At 37.4% G+C, this 21,217-nt stretch overlaps 1 protein-coding gene across 3 annotated transcripts in view; it reads left to right on the forward strand.

Annotated features, from left to right (window-relative positions):
* LOC149079126 (protein FAM13A-like) overlaps positions 1-21,217 on the forward strand; it is a 70,697-nt gene that overhangs the window by 28,523 nt on the left and 20,957 nt on the right. For all 3 annotated transcript variants that reach the window (XM_089239997.1, XM_089239999.1, XM_089239998.1), the window contains exons 13-20: positions 1,264-1,372; positions 1,488-1,544; positions 3,319-3,381; positions 3,953-4,008; positions 5,354-5,412; positions 9,052-9,133; positions 13,094-13,338; positions 19,990-20,259. In XM_089239997.1, coding sequence (XP_089096123.1) covers positions 1,264-1,372; positions 1,488-1,544; positions 3,319-3,381; positions 3,953-4,008; positions 5,354-5,412; positions 9,052-9,133; positions 13,094-13,338; positions 19,990-20,259 — 941 coding nt within the window. The remainder of the gene's footprint in view (positions 1-1,263; positions 1,373-1,487; positions 1,545-3,318; positions 3,382-3,952; positions 4,009-5,353; positions 5,413-9,051; positions 9,134-13,093; positions 13,339-19,989; positions 20,260-21,217) is intronic.

Here is a 21,217-nt window from a genome sequence, read left to right on the forward strand (position 1 = left end):
AGTTCTCGAAGTTTGAAATTTTATTTGTCTGCTATTTGAAGAAAAAAATTGCCTTAAGGAAAAATTGTTATTTTAATTATGTAACAAGCAAGCTGTTGACAAGGATGTACCGTAATACTTTTATTCACTAGACACATGAGATTTAAGTTGTATCGAGAGACAAAGACATTCTCGAGGAGTTCGATTTTAACCTTCATGACGAAGGGTTGTTTGTTTCGCATGTTAATGAAGAATAAAGGAATGCTCCGTGTTCGCCGCTTCGTATACACCTCAGCACCCGTCACAATTTCTCTTTATGAAGCTTATGTTTTTTAAACATAAAGTCAAAGGATGTTGTTGATTTGCTATATACCGTAAGCTATATGGCATATTTTTCATTTATCTGCTGCAGCATTTACATTTTTCAAAGTATAATTGTGGAGACTTGTGGCACCTACATCAATTTTTGTTTGAGTGCTAAGCAATTATTTTGTAAAAAATAGTATCTGTGTTTTGTAGAATACAATAAACAATAATTACATGAAAGTTAAATTTTATCCTGGAAAGGTGCAGAGGATATGCTAGTGCATTGGTAACATTAAGCTCACAACAGACCTACTAACTTTTTAGTTCGGCAAGATCTGGTCCAGCAATCCCAGATTTCGGAACTTTCAAAGGGCTACCAGATTATGAATTCATATCGCCATATCAACATAAAAAAATTAAAACTTGTGAAAAATGAAGAAAAGAAAAATTGAGTTTCCTGTTTTCCATTGCTACTTTCATTTCTTTAGAAAGCAACCCCTTCATCCCCATTTATATGAAAAAGCTCTTGTGGCATTGCATCACCTGAATGGTACCTTGTATGAACGGTGGCCATAGCCATCCGAATCTATGAATGTAAACAGGGTTACCCATTCATGTTGAAAGTGTGTTTTATATGTGTTTGCTTTGATCGTAAGATATCTGGTAGATAGTATTACTATGCCCACCAATGTTTCGTAGCAAAAATTACAGAAATCATGATCATATATACCAAAAACATAGGAGAACTTTAGTTGTAGGCAAAATTCTTAATTACTGACAGGAGCAAAATTGAGGGTTTTAATATAAGTCTTAACTAGAATGATTTCGTGAAATTTCTAAAGGTGGACAGGTCTGTCACAAATATATTTTAATGTTTTTTGTTTTTATACTGTGATGCATTTACCAAGAGGCAATGATTTTATAAAGTATTTGTTATTTCTTTGTTTTGTATAATGTTCCCCCCTCTCCTGAATCCAGATGGATCAGACACAGATCAGGGATATAATTGGTCCATTATTCATAGACTTCAAGAAGAAGAAGAATTGAGTGCTGTTTCACCTGTTCATGAGTTCCTCAGGGTATCCAGGTAAGCCCGAATGTCAGAAATGGAAAATTGAACTAACGTTTTATCTTTTCTTTTTTCTTGGATTCGAAAACTAGTTTTGCATTGTTTAATAAACTGCATAAAATTTCTATTTCAGCTCTGCCGAAGCCCCACTTTCCCCAAGTGCATACAGAAGCTATTTGTCTCACAGAAGGTAAAATGTCCTTAAAAAATTCATTTTTTTTTTTCAATCATTGGGATATGTTATCGTAATAAATTTCAATAATTTAACGTAATGATTTCCTGTGATGCCTAAGGGTACTGTGGATACAGATTTGTATTTGTTTCAGGCTTTCATCAGTTGGTTCACAATTTTTAAAAGCCTGAAACAGAATTTTTAATGTACTGATAAGGCTTGCTATATTTTTTGGGATACAGTTGTATTAAAAGTAGTTAGGACAATGATTTCCCAGCCACACAGCATTCAAAGGTGTCGCTGAAGTGTCTGGAGATCAGACTAGAATTACCATATAGTGGGCTAAAGATTATCCAACACATGAGACCAGAGACTTGTAGGATGAGCGAAATTGTTAAATAGCTGGGAGGACATACTCTGTGACATATAACAACATTGCACTCTAAGCAGAAGTATTATAAATAAAATTAATAATTATAGTAGGATAAGAGCAAACTAATATGTTAAAATGCATATGAATATGATACAAATTCGATTTTAAAAATCTATAACTCTTTGTTGATCACTTTTATATACAGTCGAACCTTGATTCACCGCCGTAATTTATTTCGCAGAATTCTGGCGCTATAATGAGTTTTGCATTATATCACAATTTTACAAGGGCTAGAAATGAAAGATTTGTGCACTGAAAATTTGTAATGATAAGTGGGTTTTGCACGGGGGGAGGGGGGCGCAATTGTTACAGGGTTCGACTGTATATACTGGATTTTCGTCAATTATCCTTTAATTTTCTACCACCAGTATGGGGGGGGGGGGGGGTACATCTGGTCCTGATTTTTCAGATATTAATCAAGGGGTGGTCTGCTTTATTTTACCAAAAACAAAAAACACAGTGGAATAAAAATGGGTACATTTACTCTAGATCAACGTAGGCAAATACTGGAACTCCCTCTTCCTTTGAGGGACCTATATCTGTTTATGTTGGTTTATTCATCTTTCTGAGAAAAATCTGATAAATCACTCTGAGTTATCGTATTTCCTGGCCTATCGGTTACATCAGTGTAAGGCATAGGGGAGATAGACTTGGAAGTCTGGGAGGCACGGTCATTATTACTGGGGGACACGATGATGATGAGAAAGATGTCAATTCATATATACATTAGATCAGTCTACTCTATCTACCTTTGACGATGGGGGGCAATGCCCCCCCCCCCCCCCGTATCTCTGCCCATGGTGTAAGAGTCGTCCTTTCTAATAATTACTGTTTCGTTTTTCTTAAATTGACGTTTGACCTATTATGTAATTAGTTTTTTTTACATTCTATGGACTAGTTTAAAAAAAATTTGCTAATAATGTCAGAACTGTTTCAGATTAAGTGAAATTCGGTGTAATTAATACATATTTGAATTTTATGTGATAATGATGTTCATAGTTATGGTTTCTTGGAGAAATGAAGTTTCTGGGTAATTTTTGTTTAAAAAAGCAGTGGTAGATAGACAGTTCTAAGAAATATGATTAATTTATTAATGGTAGCATCTTTGATAACATTCCTCATTATTTAGCATCAAAATTTTTTTTCTCAGGATTCTCATATTTATTCGAAAGTCCATTTGAAATTTTATTTCGAAAAATTTACACACTTCCACAAAATACCTAATCTCTACCTCTCATGAAAGAACTGCCACAGAAATAAACATAAAAGGAGGCTATTTAGTTCTTTTCATAAATTTTACACTTTTTATTATTTTTATTCTTGTAATGATAGACACTTGTTTCTCCTTGCTTTTTGCAGTCCTCACCTGGATCCAAATCTTCCTCCATCTCCACCTGTGGAACAAGAAGATTTAGCTACTGGGTAAAAATAAGACATCTTTTATGCTTATATTAACTTTATTTCATTGCATGAGACCATGCACCAGAATTGAATTTTTTCCACGAAAGTTAACCTATGTGTATTTGTATTAGAGTTCATATCTAAAGTATACAAACTTTAAACTAAAAAAACTAACTAACTAAAACTAACTAACTAAACTAACTTTAATCTAAACTTTAAACTAAAGTATACAATACTTTAGTATTCATACTAAAGTATGCAAAACTTTTCATGGCAAGAAATGCAAACTTCAAAATGAGATTATTTTAATGACTATACATACCTATTTACATTCAAATAAATATGGTTTTCTATCCTGTGGCTTTTGGAAAAGGTTCAACAACAATGAACAATGCAAAATAATGAATGAACTTGTTTTGACACATTAACTATCACCCTGCATACCTCTATATTGAGAAGCCAGTATATGTGATCTAAAAATGATTTCACAATTTTCATTATATTCTGTTAGATCATCTTCATTAATGCTTTCTTGAAATATTAGTATTCAAGTTACTGTCATATAAAAAAATCTCCTCGCCTTCATTTACAGAGCAACAGATGATGTCAAAAAAGCAAGCATAAAACAGCTGTCTAAGAAAATACAAAGTAAGTTTTTTTGCATATGTAATTTTGTATTTGTGTGTTTTTTTTCCTTTCTTATTTTTTACTTGTATCTTTTACTTTATTACATCTAACATGATCATAATGAGTGTTAATCCATTCTAAATCATTTCAAGAGTTAAATTTGGAAGGAATACTCTGTAAGTGAAATTTTTGAAAGTTGTGTGCTTCTATTGAGTACATGTTAAATTTTTAACCAAATAATCAGTAGTAATATCCACACACACACATAGTAGCTAAGGTTAGCACATTACAACTCTGCATCCAATTTTGACAGGTTCCAACTCTAGCTTGTACACACATGCTGACTTGGCACAAAACTGTTATCACCAGTGTCTTATATTAATCTCATTGGCAATTTTTTTCATTTAAGATACTGGTGATAACAGTTATGTGCATTTGCTTTTATTATATAAGTTAGCTTACATGTGTGTTGGCAGTCTTTCACATTAAACTTAATGAAGTGTGTAATAGAATGTAAAAAAAAAGTTTTCGATGTTCAATGTGCTAAAAACATTTGCTAAGAAATTGCATTAAAATGATCAATTTGATGATCTTGCCTTTCTTTTTTGATGTCTATGATCAGGCTGATATGTGGAGTCTCCTATGCCTAACAAAAATTTGAGGAGATTCAAGTTATATTAAACTTTAATTTTTTTTTCTATCAATGAAAAATTTGCTGCCTTGTACATACCTAAATATGGCAGTGACTGTGATTATACTTTTTGTATTCTGCCAATTTTCCAATAAGTTATCTATAAATTTTAAAACTTGACTAAAACATTAAATTTGGCTATTTAAAGAAAATGAAATCCTTAATGATGTAAGTTTTTTGCAATTTTTTGACTATAATGATTGAAATTTTTCACCCAGCATTTTGCTTGCTCAAGCAGCAAGGTATCTTTTGAAGTTAAATTTTTTTTTATTACTGAAGCTTGCCACATAAATGAGTGAAAAAATTGAGAACACATTTCAGTTTCGAAACCTGAACAATTTTTTTTTATTCTGTCAATGATGACTGTAAAAACCATGTATGTTTCCAGGTCTGCCACTAGAAATGAAGTTTCACTCTGTTTCCTGAGACCAGTATTAGTTTTAACGCTGCCCTCCCCTGTTACATCTCAGTGCCCTTTCTGGTCCAGTACCCAGGGCACCAGACCCCCACCTTCCCCTAGTTATGGGCCTGTATGTTCAATAATGTCCTTATCAAAGTAGCAGGCTATTTTTTTGTTCCAAATAATTGTTCAATTTATACCCTTTATTGATTGAAAGAATACTTCACATACAAATTTACAAATCATTTATGATCAAATTTTTCTTATAATTAAAGGTTTCAAAAGCAAAATAAAGCAGTTTGAAGAAAATTTTGAAGAAACTCATGGCTACAGGGTAAGCAGAAAGGCTGTCAAATTCAAGTATTCAATATCAATTACTTTTGAATTAATATTGGCTTTCATTGCGCAACAATGAATAATGATCTGAGCACATCTTGCCAAAAAATATTTAAATATAGTCCTCAGATCACGCGAACCCCCCTCTCTGGAGAGGATTCATTTCGGCGCGGGGAAAGGATAAAAATTATCCCGGGTTGCCAGTAAAGGTTGTCTTGGCGCAAATTGATTCTCTCTGTTATGAGGGTATTCTTCACGCTTCAGTGAACTCCGTCAGTTTTCACGCTTCAGTGAGCTGCGCTTTTTGTGTTGGTGTTTGTTAAAAGATGTACTTGAAAATAGTTATAAATTTTGGAAGTAAATTAAATTTTTTAATTTAAAAAATTTGAATTTTTATTAAATTTGATGTTTTGAACTAAAATATTTGATACAGAAAAAAATTCGAAGGGAGTAGTGATCATTTAATAATAAAGGGAGTAAAATTACGTTCAATTAATAATTAAATTCCTAAAATAATAAAATAAATTAATTGTTAAATTACTTTACTACTGGATGATTCTAATCATTTTTTACAACTATAAATTCATTTTGGAGTGACCCGTCGAAGATTCCAATCTGAGAGCCCGGCTGCAAGATGTGGGGGCCATGCTTAAGGGCATCGGAAGAATGGTCCTCTCATGCTGCAGCAGGAATCCTGGCTGGGATCTCTCACCGGCCTTCCATTATGAATTTACAGTGTGGGGGGGGGGGGGAAGGAAATTATAAGAATTCTCTTATAGGCTGGATTTTGTCAGCCCATCCTTTGTTTTCAGCTCGTCTGCCACTACAAAGGTTACCATCAAGGTCCATGGGTTCGAATCCGGGCATAGAACATTCTAAGCAAGTTCTTTACCTACCGAGCCTAGGGTGACCACTGATGGATGGAGCCTTCATTTCCCACCCAACTCCACTGGTTGGAAATTGCTGTATGGCGATATATGACCGGAGTTGGTGTGCGGTGTAGTAGCGCATCCTTCTGGGGGCCATGGTCGAAAATGTTTTATACGAGCAGTGTTCGGCTTCACCTTGATGCATGGAACTTTTTATTTAAAAAAAAGCTGGAGTTTTCGATCCCTTCTGCGGAATAAAAAATATATTTTTTGTATTAAAATAATGTGCTGTAAGTGCTCGAGCAGCCGGGCCGTCTTAAGAGCATCACAGGTTTTTCCGTGCCAAGTGATTTTTCGGAGGCCCTACCACGTAAATTCTGGAAAATTTCACCCAGATCTTATTTTCGTGAATCTAATGCAACAATGCCTTAAGACGACATTGTCGAACAGCCAGTGTTTACGCAACAGAAACACTGCGATGACGACGTTATCGAGAGCACTGCCTTGGCGCTTTTAGTGAAATTTCTAGGAGGCCAAAATAGCGCTAAAGATGCCAAACGGGAAAGCGGCGTTGCTAATGCGCTATTCTCGATGGGCAGTTGCTTTACCTAAAAGTAAATAATAGAATCGTCCGACGTGACGTAGCAAGTGTTCTTCTCATGATCGGTGGACTATAATATAGGTATCTGATTTTAAGGACGATGCAAGCTAAAACTAGAGTTCTGGAATGTGTCATACTTTAAGTAATTTTTATTATTTGCGGGGTTCCTAGTGACCTAAAAAGTTGGGGAAATTAAAAATGTTCGTGAAAAATGAAAAATAAAATATTTGATAAAAGTCAGGGAAAGTTCTGTGAGGGGGGAAAAACAAAGATTCAAAATTTGGACGATTAAGATTTTGAATTATATTTCTTTCTATCAGAATTTTTTGTCGGGGAAATTTTTTGAGTTTTATTGTGTGGGAATTCAGGGAAAAAGAAAGGGATCAAGCAGATTTTTTGCTGGGATCCCTGCCCTGTATTTAGAACTCGCATCACGAGGATCCGGGTTCGAACCCCACCAGCACCACAGTGGTGGTCAGCTGAAGTTGGTTTTCTGTGGTTCCCAACTTCAAGGCGCAAATGCGAGCCGATCTCCCCGTTAAAAAGTCTCGCCACAGAGAGAAATAGGCCTATGACGTTACAAATATTCAATCATTACACTTCACTCACAATTTGAAGTATAGATGGCAGCACTGAAATATCAGGCACAACACTAGCTAAACACTCAGACTGTTAGGTGCACTCAATTTGGTGCAGACTCTGCCAAGAAGCTGGGCTGCAAGAGATCTCGGCAATGGGATAAGTCTGGTTGCAGAGCCCCCTGGCGTTCATTCATTAATTGCCCTGTATTTAGGCTCAACTTCATATATGGGAACTGCATCATATGAAAATTACCTTATGAGCATGAATTAATTTTTCCCCTTTTGAATTTTTAAAAATTAAGAATATTTTTAAAACCAACAGTTCAATCAAAGAATAATTATAGGGAATACTAAAAACATGCTGTGATTAAAAAAAAACCATGTGGACTACCTGAATGGATGTCATGTTTAAGGGGGTTCATTTGGTCTTGCCTTTTTTCAAGATCATTCTTGAAATGGCAGACTTGCATGTAAATGATAAAAGTCAAGTGAATATTCCATGTGTACAATCAATGACAGCAAAAAAAAATCATATTTATTACTTTAAACAAAAGGTTACAATCCTCTTTTGCAAAATTATACTCAGTATATAGCTATGCAAAACTAATGAATTAATTGGTTTTTCATCTAATCTCAGAGCACCTGCAATACCTCCAAAGGTGCCCAAGGGGTCCATGAACCCATGGTTAAGAACCCCTGCTTTGAGTAATAGTATTCTGAGTCCTGCATGAAATTGCATCAATACATGTGCAGTGGAACTGCGATAACTTGACATGCAGATAATTCATCTATCATTGTATTCAACATTTATTTTTTTCATGATTGACATAATAAATTCAATGAAGGAAAAAAACTTGTTTCAATACATTGGAATGTGAATTCCAGCTGATACAATTAACTTTACTGCCTTTGCACCATCAGATACCAAACATATATGCCCATTACTTTGGCACATGTATTAGGTTTTTTGACTTTCGCTTTGAATTAAAATCCTGCTCTATTCAGTGAAAAAATCTGAATTACTATGCAATTTCCTATGTGTAGCCTGGATTGTTTTATTGACTGCAGAAGAGAAAATACCCACCAAAATTGAAATAAACCCTTTGTTGCCTGCATTTGCAGGTTTGTGCTATTTCTTTCTCTAATTTTCTCCTATGGGAATGAGCGTAGACAATCGCGAAAATCTAACAAATAAACTGTAAGGCATGTACTATTTTTTTCAAATCTGTTTGTGTAAAGATTATAGGATGAGTGAAAGTTAAATGAGTCTTTTGACAATTGAGCTAAAACTGAACTATTTTGTTTCATTTTGGAATTTTTAAAATATATTGTTCTGTTACCCGCAGAACATTACATTTAAAAAAAACATTGAAGAGCACTATTTTCCTATGATAGTCTGCACGTTATGCACAGAAAATTATGGACCTTTGATAGTTAACTAAAAGACCAAAGTCCATGCCAGACTTAGAGACAAATTCTAATTACTCCCCTTTTCAGTATTCATAAATGTTTTTAAATTTTTTTTTTTTTTTTTTTGTGCTTTGTGGATTTATGTGTTAGACAGCTGTATGTATTGTTTTTTACAGCCCTCCTATGCAGAGAAAAGCTCATATCCTGACATGAAGAAATTGATAACAGACCTCAATCAATCTCGGAGAGAATTAAAAGGTAAGCATGTTTATGAAATAATTAACAATATCATAAGTTTCACAAGGATTTGATTTCTAATAAATACTCATTTCATTTGGTAATTTCCTCTGTTTGGATACTTTAATTACTGCTGAATATAATTTAATGTCTGAAATATATCTTGTTGCATCCTAAAATACTGTAGCACATCACTTAGGCATCACTGTGTCATAGCTGCCAAGTCTCCCGAATTTTCCGGGAATCTCCCGAATTTTAGCTTCATCCCTCGACCTCCCGAAAAGTTCTTAAATCTCCCGTATTTTTACGGAAATCACAAAAATCCCTAATTGTCCCTAAAAATTCTCTACATCATTTTAAAAAAAATCCCCGCTTATGAAAACAACCCCTTAGGAATTTCTTGTGGAATGAAGCCTCTTTTTTTTTTCTCTTTTCGAAATGACGTCAAACGTTGTAAATGGGGAAATTCCCCATTTTACAAACCCTCTGATGGTAGCAAGAAAGTTGTTTTTCTTATCGTGCAGAGAAATAGCTTAGCAGCCAATAGTCCTGGATAATAATTGTGACGCGTCGAAATTTCTTTTGTTGAAGTTACGTACGTGAGATATAACAAAACATGAATACTGATAAACAAAAACATATTTAATCAATTTTAAACATGCTTATTCCGATGAATTTCCTTCCATCAAACGTTCCAGAAAAGGGCCGACTTTCTAGCCGACTATTTCCCTTAATATTCCGATGATTTTAGGGTCATTCGTGCAGAAATGTTTGTTCGCAGCGTTTCTGATTGAACACAATATTTATTTATTTTTTTTAGATCACCATTTTGAAGTTATGGCCTCCAATTTCACTTCTTCTTGGGGGATTTCATTCCCCCAACGCTTTAACTTTTATGTGTGGAAATCCCTATTTTATTGGGAAAAATCCCTTTCGTATTTATTAGGGAGTGGTTTTAGCATAAAATACACAGGGGTGGGAAGTGGCAAAGTCCATTGCGGAGCAGCAAAATTCAGGATTCGGAGCAGATTTGGAGCAGCAAATTCGGGATTCAGAGCAGTTTTGGAGCAGCAAAGTATAGGATTCGGAGCAGATACTTATAAATTGGAGCAGCAGAATTAATATTGTCATTAACCCTCACCCCTTTTCAAAATAAAACAATTGACACTAGTTGTTTGGCGATGTTGGTGATTTAACACTCGTTATTCAGCAATGTTCGCCAGTTTCTAAATTAACATTCGTAATTCTGCGGACATGCGCTTTTTACTCCCGGAATGAAATTTTTTTTTTTTTACGAAACATCGGGATTTGACGCAATGACGATCGGCTACAGTAATTTCTGCTGCTTCCAGTGGCGACTTTTTTTTTTAAAATGGAAACTGACTCTCATTTGCGCTTTAAAGCTGAAAGACATTGCCAACCATCTTCAGTTCCACGATCACGGATAATATCAAGGTTTCGCGATGGAAAGCCTGATGAGGGGCTGATAGTTTAAATAAATACAAATACAAATACAACGCCACAACAGGCAAAATGCCCAACGAGGTGGCTGATAAAAAGATGCCCATAAAAATATGGTTGTCATATGTTTCAAAAATACAGCAACCCAATTAAAAATGCAATTAACACAAATTACAAACAATATATACACATGATAAAATATTATACGATGCCCATAAAGATTACTTATGGTTGTCTTATTCTAAGAATGGATAGCTTCTCGATTAACCCCAACATGTTTATCGTATTTCTTTTTAAACGTGTCAATTGTGTTACAATTTACTACCTCCGGGGGTAAGCTATTCCATTTATTAACAACCCTATTGGAGAAAAATTCCCTGCGACACCATAACCTTGCATTGTCCCTCACCAATCGATACTGGTGTCCCCTTGTAAAAGCAGTCGATTGGCGGTGTACTAAAAGTTCATGGTCCATCCTATCCATCCCATTGAAAATTTTGAACACTTCGATCATATCTCCTCGACACCTGCGTTCATCCAATGTAAACATATTCAAAAAATGAAGTCTTTCTTCATAACTCAAGCCCTGTGTGCCAATAAGGACACGCGTAGCTCTTCTCTGCACCCCTTCAACCAAGTCTATGTCCCTCTGTAGGTATGGTCTCCAAAACCTTACAGCATACTCCAGTCCAGGACGAACTAAGCCTCGAAAAAGAGGAAGAATGACTTTAGGAGAACGCGAAGAGACCTTTTTGAAAATGAGACCAAGCATTCTATTCGATTTTTTGACAACCGCTGAACAATGTTCAGAAAACTTAAGTCGCTCGTCAATGAGAATTCCCAAATCGGTGACTCTAGTTGCATCCGGGATAGTGACACCATTCAACTCGTAAGAGAACCGTTGGTTGTTCGAACCAAAATGAGCGACCATGCACTTATCTACGCTAAACGTCATGCTCCATTCATTTGCCCATGCTGCAATCTTGTTTAAGTTGGTCTGGAGCAACTCCCTATCGCTTTCATTCCCGATTACCCCCATTAGCTTCACATCATCTGCGAATTTGCTAGTAATTCCATCGATACCCTGATCGAGTTTATCGATAAAAAGTGAAAAAAGTATGGGGCCAAGGACACTTCCCTGAGGAACTCCACTTGTGACGTCTGTCCAACCAGAGAATTCCCCGTTCACCATAACTCGTTGCGACCTATCTCTTAACCACAATTCTATCCAATTCAGCAAGTTGCCCCCTATTCCAATCTCGTGTAAACGCTTCAAGAGTTTGCCATGTTGGACCCGATCGAATGCCTTCTGGAAATCAAGGTAAACAACGTCGACATTTTTGCTCTTACCCAAAGCCTTAGTCACGCAATCATAGAAGCAAAGGAGGTTAGTTACACATGACTTCCCCTTCCTGAACCCATGCTGATTATCCGACAATACATTATTCTCGTCTATCCACTTCACAAACTGCCTTTTGATGATAATTTCCAAAATTTTCGAGAGGGAGCTCGTCAAACTCACTGGACGATAATTAGACACCACTTCTCTACTACCCTTCTTAAATATCGGAACAACGTTAGCCAGTTTCCAATCTCTCGGGACGATACCCTCAGCAACACTACTCCTGTATATCTGTGCGACTGGCCCCAACAATTCATTAGCACCTTCCCTGAGAACCCTGGGATAGATATCATCTGGTCCTGGTGCTTTGCTTGCACATACATTTCTTAGAAGATTTAGGACCTCCACGTCTTCCACTTGAATATCGTTGAGCGTTTTATTACCCCATGCAACACCCGTATATCGAATATCATTATCTCCATTAAAAACCGACGCGAAAAAGTCATTGAAAGCACTACACATGCCTACATTGCTCTCTACTTTTGAGCCTCCTATCGAGAGGGGGCCAACTGTCCCCTTACATCCATTAAGGCGATAGTACGATAGTAATTCCACTGTACTTAAGTACAGGGAATAAAACACGCTCTTTTCGGAAAGAATCGTTTCGTGGCTAGCAGGAACAAAAAATTTTCTGACTTCCTTTCCGAAATTCCGGGTATACTGAAGCAAAATTCGCTATTTGGCGCAGAAAACTACGAAAATACACTGTTGGAGCAGGATGGCTTGAGATGTTAATTTTGGCGCAGTGCGGCGCAATTGGCGCAGAGTTCCCACCCCTGAATACGGGTTCGCGCGAAAATCTCCAGAATTTTCATTTTCAAAAGTTGGCAGCTATGCTGTGTTGAAGGTTTTCTATTAGGTGACAAATATAGTACTTGGTTCTGGACTTCTTAGATTTTTGTGTGTGTTTATGAAAATTTGGAAACAAACATCAATGAGCATTAATTTTAAAAGCTTCGTGTATGCATAAGCTGTATCATTCTGGAAAGTTAGCACCTTATTTTTTAGTGAGAGGAGAAATAAAATCTCTTTATTGATTTCATAAGTGCTTTCTCTAGTATTGTACATGCTCTTGTTTGCGGTTTTGATTTAATTAATATGCTTTGTTTACTAATCAGAATTGAAAGAAGAAGCTTCAACTGTTGGAGAAGGTGCTCCAGGTACACAGCGTTGGGCTCAGCTAGATGAGAAATTTCATCCCCTTGGCAAATCAGGAAAGCGCAAGAATGCATGCCACTTTGGTCTTTGTGCTGGCCCTATTCTTACAGATGGTGAGTCAGTCACAATTGAAGAGTCGCTGAATGAAGCCCTTGTGTATCTGGAAGAAAAAAGAAAATCAAGTGGAAGACCTGAGGCTTTAGAGGTTTGTAAAATACATTTCTTTTAATGTGGTGTGCAAAAACAAATAATTTTTTTTCTTTGAGAATTTTAATTATGTAAGTATAGGTATTGAAAAGGAAAAATTACCAATTGAATTAGTGTATTATTATGAATGCTGAAATCGGAGTGCGTATCTGATGAATTATCATTAATGATAATTAAACAACTTTTCAAACATTCTGATTCATGAAGCTAGCGGTATTCAAATAGGGTTCTTTTTTTCCTGCAATTTTTGCCAGTGGCCAAAGGTTGAATTTTTACAGTGTGATGACAAGATGAATCTCTAAAACTTGCGTTCTCACCTACATTATCTTATATCTCTATCAACTGTGGTGAGATTCGATTTGTATTTTATCTCACAGATGGCGGCACTTGTAAAGCCGATGCCATTGGATTGTCGCGCGGGAAATCGCAGGAGAAGCGACCGAACCATCAAGAGCTTAACATGTCGCTCCGTAGATTTTTTATTTCGTCTTATGTTTCGTGTTGTAAATAAATAATTATTTTAAGAAATTAATCAATTATCCTGATCCATCATTTTATCCAAATCACGCAACCTCATAACCCAAAGTATGGTGACCGCGGACTTCAAACAAGTTCCAGTTTCTTCACTGCAGCACGAGGCAATCTACTGGCGTTTCCCGTGAGTGAACTTTCGCTTTCCGGAACTTGACATCACTTTTCCTGGATTTTCATCATGGAAGTAAGTGCCGTTCAGGTACCACTTTTTAACCACCATGATCCAGCGCTGTGGTTTATCATGTGTGAAAGCACTTTCGCTCTCGCTGTTCCGAAACCGATAACCGAATCTGTCACAAAGTACAACTATGTTGTCGCGAATCTGCCTCCGGAAAGTGCGGCTCTTGTCCGGGACATTCTCGTTAATCCGCCGGCCACGGATCCGTATGAAAGGCTGAAATCGGAACTGATTAAACGGTCGAGCGAGTCGTCGTCCACTCAACTTCGAAAGCTCTTAACATGCGGGTCATTGGGAGATCGGAAACCATCCGACATTCTCCGCGAATTGCGACGACGAGCGGAATCGCATTCTGTCTCCGACGAATTGCTGATGGAGCTTTTTCTCCAACACCTACCGGCATCAACTCAGTCCATTCTCGCTGCTGTCACTCCACTCGTTCTCGAGAAAGCTGCTCAACTCGCCGACAAAATTCATGAAGTGAACCCTCAGCATGTTGACGCAGTTGAGAAACCGCAACAGCCGGATTCCGTCGCGCAACTTCGGGACGAAGTGGCTCAGTTATGCCGCGAGTTGAAAAACGTCCTGCGTTCGCGTAGCAACTCTCGCCAACGTACCTCACGTGCGCGCAGTCCGCATCCACGATCGGAAAACTGCTGGTATCACAACAAATTCGGCAACAACGCCAAAAAGTGCGTGTCGCCGTGCAAGTTTCAAAAAAACGGGGCGGGCGAGGAGTAATCGCGACATGCTCCTTGCCACAGGCATCTCGTCGCCTTTTTACCATGGACAGAAATTCCAAAATTCGATTCCTGATTGACACTGGATCCGATGTTTCTATCCTTCCAGCATCACCATCACAACGACGCTGCGACGCCACTATGGAGCTCTCTGCTGCTAATGCTTCATCCATTAGTGTTTATGGTCAAAAGAGGGTGACATTAGATTTCAATCTCCGTCGTAATTTCACTTGGACTTTCCTACTGGCTAATGTTTCCACACCCATCATTGGGGCAGACTTTCTGTTCAACTTTGATCTTGTTCCGGATCTCCGACGACGATGTTTGCTGGATAGGACAACAAAACTCAATACTGACTGTGATCTTCACATTGCAGAAGTTCACTCAATCAAACTCATTGAAGGTGACACCATCTACCACAGCCTTCTCAGCAAGTTTCCCGACATCATCAAACCACCACAACCAGGACAACCTGTGAAACACTCTGTCGTGCATCATATTGAGACTGTTGGTCCACCTGTGCATGCCAAACCAAGACGTCTAGCTCCTGATCGATTGAAAATCGTGAAGCAAGAATTTCAGCAGATGCTTGACCTCGGCCATTTACGACCATCTAACAGCTGCTATGCATCACCTCTGCACTTGGTCCCGAAAAAGGACAGTGATGAATGGCGTCCAGTTGGTGATTACCGAGCTTTAAATGCACAGACTGTGAAAGACCGGTACAGTGTTCCAAATGTTCTGGACTTTACATCTGAATTGCATGGTAGTAAAATCTTTTCCCATATAGATCTCATTAGGGCCTATCATCAGATTCCTATACATCCGGAAGATGTCCATAAAAGTGCTATTATCACACCGTTTGGGTTGTTCGAGAGCACTCGAATGCAATTTGGCCTTTGCAACGCTGCAGCCACATTCCAAAGGTTTATTGACGAGGTCACTCGTGGACTTCCATTTGTATATGCCTTTGTTGATGACATACTGGTAGCCTCGAAATCACCAGAAGAGCACATCGAACATCTAAGGTTGTTATTCGAACGTCTGCAAATATATGGCCTCAGCATCAAGCCCTCTAAATGTGTATTTGGTGTTTCATCAATTGAATTTTTGGGTTACCAAGTTTCTGGATCTGGCATCGAGCCTTTAACAGATCGTGTTGATTGCATCCTGAACTTTCCTAAGCCAAACACCATCACTCAATTACGACGTTTTCTTGGTCTCTTCAACTTTTATCGTCGTTTTGTGCCCAGAGCTGCACACATCTTAACACCTCTACACAAGTTTTTGGAGGGAATAAAAAACAAAAAGAAATCCAAAAGAGCCACTCAAACCAAGCCAGCTGATATCCTTCAGTGGACTGATCCAGCCGAGCAAGCATTCATCGATGCGAAGCAAGCTTTAGCGGGTGCAACATTACTTCACCATCCAATTCCTGGTGCCAAGCTAAGTCTATGGGTTGACGCCAGTGATTTAGCAGTCGGTGGTTCGCTAATGCAATCAAATGGAAAAGGATGGGAACCCATTGCATTCCTGTCCATGAAACTGACAAAGAGTCAACAGAAGTTCTCCACTTACGACCGAGAACTGTTAGCAATGTACACTGCTGTCAAAAGATTCCGGCACATGCTAGACGGCCGTGAGTTCATAATTTTCACCGATCAGAAACCTCTCGTCTTCGCCTTCAAGCAAAATCCTGATAAATGCAGCCCACGTCAATGGCGACACCTCGACTTCATCTCGCAATTCAGCACTGATGTTCGTCATACTAAAGGTGCAGATAATGTGGTAGCTGACGCTCTTTCAAGAATAGAAATCAACTCGATTTCCAAATCACCATTCCTGGATTTTGACCTTTTTGCAACTGCTCAACGAGAGGATCCAGAATTAAAACAGTTACAGCAAGACAACTCTAGTTCACTGACTTTCAAGTCAATGCCAAGTCCATTTACCGCAACAGAACTCGTGTGTGATGTGTCTACAGGCTCACCAAGACCATTTGTTCCAGCGAGCTTCCGCAAGACTATTTTTCATCATTTCCACAATCTTGCTCATGCAGGTGTAACATCATCTACTCAGCTAATATCTGCAAGATACGTTTGGCCTAACATGAGAAGGAACATCAAAGATTGGGTAAAGTGTTGCAATGAGTGCCAACGCTCAAAGGTTCATAAGCATACCAAAACACCTTTAGGCACCTTTGCAACACCCGATGCAAGATTTTCTCATATTCATATCGATCTGGTTGGACCTCTGCCTCCTTCAGAAGGAAAGACGTACTGCTTAACAGTAATTGATCGCTACACCAGATGGCCGGAAGTCATACCTGTAGCAGACATCACAGCAGACACAGTTTGTCGTGCCTTGTTCGATGGTTGGATTTGCCGTTATGGATGTCCATCAACCATAACAACCGATCAAGGACGGCAGTTCGAATCATCGCTCTTCAGAGAACTGATCAACCTGCTTGGCACTAGCAGGATTCGTACCACTGCTTACCATCCACAGGCCAATGGCATGGTCGAACGGTTCCACCGTGTCTTAAAAAGCTCATTGAAGGCACATGAGAATCCAAAGTGGACCGTCACATTGCCAGCCATCTTACTTGGTCTCAGGGCAGCCGTCAAGCCGGATATCAAAGCCTCTAGTGCAGAGTTAGTTTTTGGTACATCTTTGAGATTACCTGCAGATCTCTGCACGGATACACCCGGTCAGCTCTCATCAACATACACATATGTACAACAGCTCAGAGAGCGTATGAATAGCATCAAACCATGCAAAACATCAGCTCATGGTCAATCCAAAATTTATGTGCATCCTCAACTGCAAACTTGCTCACATGTGTTTCTTCGAATTGACAAGATCACACCACCTTTGACACAACCATATACTGGACCCCATGAAGTGATTTCTCGTAATGAAAAAAATATCACTTTAAATGTAAATGGGAGAAAGACCTGTGTTTCACTTGACAGAGTGAAACCCGCATTTATCTTTAACGATGTCTGTGTGGAACTTGACAAAAACAAGCTCGAAGAAAAGAAAAATGACACTGTGCCAGTACAACCATATGTCACTAGGTCTGGCAGAAAAGTCAAATTCAGTCCTAGGCTGATAACCAAAATTAATTTTGTTTCGAATTGTGCATCATAATATTTTTTTGCATCATATTTTTTTTTAAGTGTATACTTATTGCACATGATTTCCTGCATCATTGTATTATGTCTTGCACACCTATTATTCTGCATCTTATGATTAATTTTTTGTATCACATTTTCATTTTGTATCTCATTTATCGTTCTCTCACCATGTTCCTTCACTGGGGGGAAACTCATGTGGTGAGATTCGATTTGTATTTTATCTCACAGATGGCGGCACTTGTAAAGCCGATGCCATTGGATTGTCGCGCGGGAAATCGCAGGAGAAGCGACCGAACCATCAAGAGCTTAACATGTCGCTCCGTAGATTTTTTATTTCGTCTTATGTTTCGTGTTGTAAATAAATAATTATTTTAAGAAATTAATCAATTATCCTGATCCATCATTTTATCCAAATCACGCAACCTCATAACCCAAACAACCATCTCTAAAAAAGGCAGTCAGGCATCTGACTAGTTAGTATTGCAACTTCCGGTTTGGCAAGTCTGAGTAGTATGAAAGGCATTTTAAATCAACATCAAACTGTAAGTTCTAACCTGATTAGTGTTCATAACAATAGAATGGCCATATTGCAAAAAAGAGAAAATTTCTTCTGAAGATGCTGATAATTATATATTTAGTTTTGCCTGTATGATTAATGAGAGATTTTTCACTAAAATTTTTGTGATTTCGCTAAAAAAGAAATACAGTAGAATCTCAATTACCTGACTTGGACTATCCAGCCTAGTCTCTTATCAGTATGACATCCTCAAATCATTGGAGCTTTTACCAAACTAAGACAAGTTTGCTGCCAATTCGGCAATATTTACAGAGAAATGCATTAATTTCCATTTTTGCATAATATAATGAGATTTACAGGCAAAACATGACATAATATAAATAAGAACTATTTACATAATTTTTATAACTATATTTAAATTATTAGACTTCCTTTTTCTGGTAGAAATTTTTAAACTGCACAGTACATAACAAACATTTACATTATGTATAAAGTACTGACCTATACCAACCAAGAGGTCACAAAATATTAATAGGAGTGGTTTTTGGTATTAAAATGGTGTTTTGATGGTATGGTGGGGGTAAGGAAGTGAGCATTTATGGAACTCTGGCCTATATATATCCTGCTTTTCTGTGATCCACCCTTCCACCACATTGGACCGAATAGTCCAGATTCTACTGTATGTAAATATTTCTGAAATTAGGATATTCCACTACATTGAAAATGTCATTTTAAAAAAAAAATATCAATTTTAATTTTTATGAAAGCCCTGTCTATTGTGATTCCAAAACAGGCCATTTTACTTGAGTTTGAAACATGATTTGTAAAAATCTATTCATTGTATCATTACGAAATTGTAATATGATATTCTGCTATATATTGTTAAGGTTATAAACTAAAATCTAAGGTTTATTATGTATATGTTGGTCTAATTAGAGTTTTTTACACATATGACAAATGAAATTTTTAAAAATTCACACATACATTTACAGATTTGATGAACATACCATACAATCCTTCAACTTTTAGTTTATAACCCACACCATTACTAGCTAAATGTACTGTGAAAATGGCAAAATATTCCATTGATAGAATTTTTTGCAATCATGTTTTGAATATTGCATGAATTTCGCTTAAAATTTGACATAAAATTACTTTTCATAGAAAATGGCATAGGTAGTCAAAATATTATTGCTCTCACCATTTTAGGGACACTATCAAAAATATTATTAAAGTTCACTCCAATCTTTATTTTAAAGGAAAGGGACAAGAAAGTAGGAATCTTTAGGAAAATTTTAACCCTTTAAGCTGCAATTTGAAATCAGTAAACTCTCTTCAAAATGTCATATCTTTTTTAACAAAGTAGGCTTCCTGCTGATTTTCAACAGATGAGAACTAAGGGGTATAGGAAAAAGTTTTCCATCTAACTTTACAAAATATCTGGCCCTGTCGGTGCTAAAATAAAAGGCCTTTATGGAGGAGAGATATTTTGTTATTGCCACTTAAAGGGTTAATGTTCAAATACAGATTATCCTTACAGGAAATGTCAAGAGAGCAACTCCTTGAAGAAAAATACACTATACAAAAGCTGCTTCTTCAGTTTGAAGGGATTCATGGTAGGCCGACGACAAAGATGCACAGAGACCTCATGAGGCCATTATATGACAGATACCGATCTCTGAAAAGAATTTTAGGACGATCAGCTTCATTTGGTTCTTCTTCAAAGCTTAAAGATTCTGTGGAATTGCAGCCAATACTAGAGCACGAGACTATGGATTTTGGTATTAGCCTTGACAGAAGTACAACTGGAGTAAGAAATAAGTTTTCACTCATTTATTATCAGTTCTTTTTTAATACATATCCTCATATTATAATGCTTGCTGCTTGTTAAAATCACCTTTGTGCTAAACACTGATTTTCATAACTGATTAATCTGAAACTAAGCATTTGAAAAACATAAATTTAAATAGTGCTGTTGAGTAAAATATATACCGTATATACTCGTGTATAAGCCGAGTTTTTTTGTGGAAAAATTCGTTCCTCAAGTGGGGGGGGGGGGGTCGGCTTATACTCGGGTCAATTTTTGATGAGGAAATATCGACCACAGCAATCAGTAGTCATTTTTGTAGCAGTGTTTGAGATTCCGGCATTATTAGTGTGGGATATGTTCAAAGCCTACAGAACGGATAATGTCGAAGACGAGGCAAAGAAATCGAAAACATCATTGGCTTAGATACCAGGCTAATGTTGATTGTACAGCCTTTAGATGTGAGCATCAAAAAGCCTCTCAAACACTATTTGAGGAATTTGTGGGTCGAATGGATGAGTTCTGATGATAAAGAAACTACAAAAAAAAAAAGTGGTGCCTTGAAGAAATTTGACATTGGCCTAGTGTGCCAATGGGTACATGAGGCGTGGAACTCTGTTTCTGCCGATCCTTCAAAAGTGTTGCATCAGCAATGCGATGGACGGAACTGAAGATAATATCCTCTTTGAAAGTGACAATGGCGATCACAGCCCAGATGAAGATAAAAACGAAGATGCTGCACCCCCTATAATGATCTGATGGATTACGATGAGCTTGGAGACTCAAAAGAAATGGATTAAAAAGTTTGAATCATTTTCTATTGTAAATCTCTGCAAACTATTCATTTTGCATGAAAATATAAGAATTTTTTTCTCTAAAATGTGTGCACAGACTTTTGGGGTCGGCTTATACACGGATTTTCAATTTATTGTGGTTTTGGTGGTCCTGAAGTAGGGGGGTC

The sequence above is a fragment of the Pholcus phalangioides genome, unplaced genomic scaffold (genome assembly GCF_987345545.1).
Source record: "Pholcus phalangioides strain wild (caught in Gottingen) unplaced genomic scaffold, Ppha-v1.0 ptg000012l_1, whole genome shotgun sequence".
NCBI lineage: Eukaryota > Metazoa > Arthropoda > Arachnida > Araneae > Pholcidae > Pholcus > Pholcus phalangioides.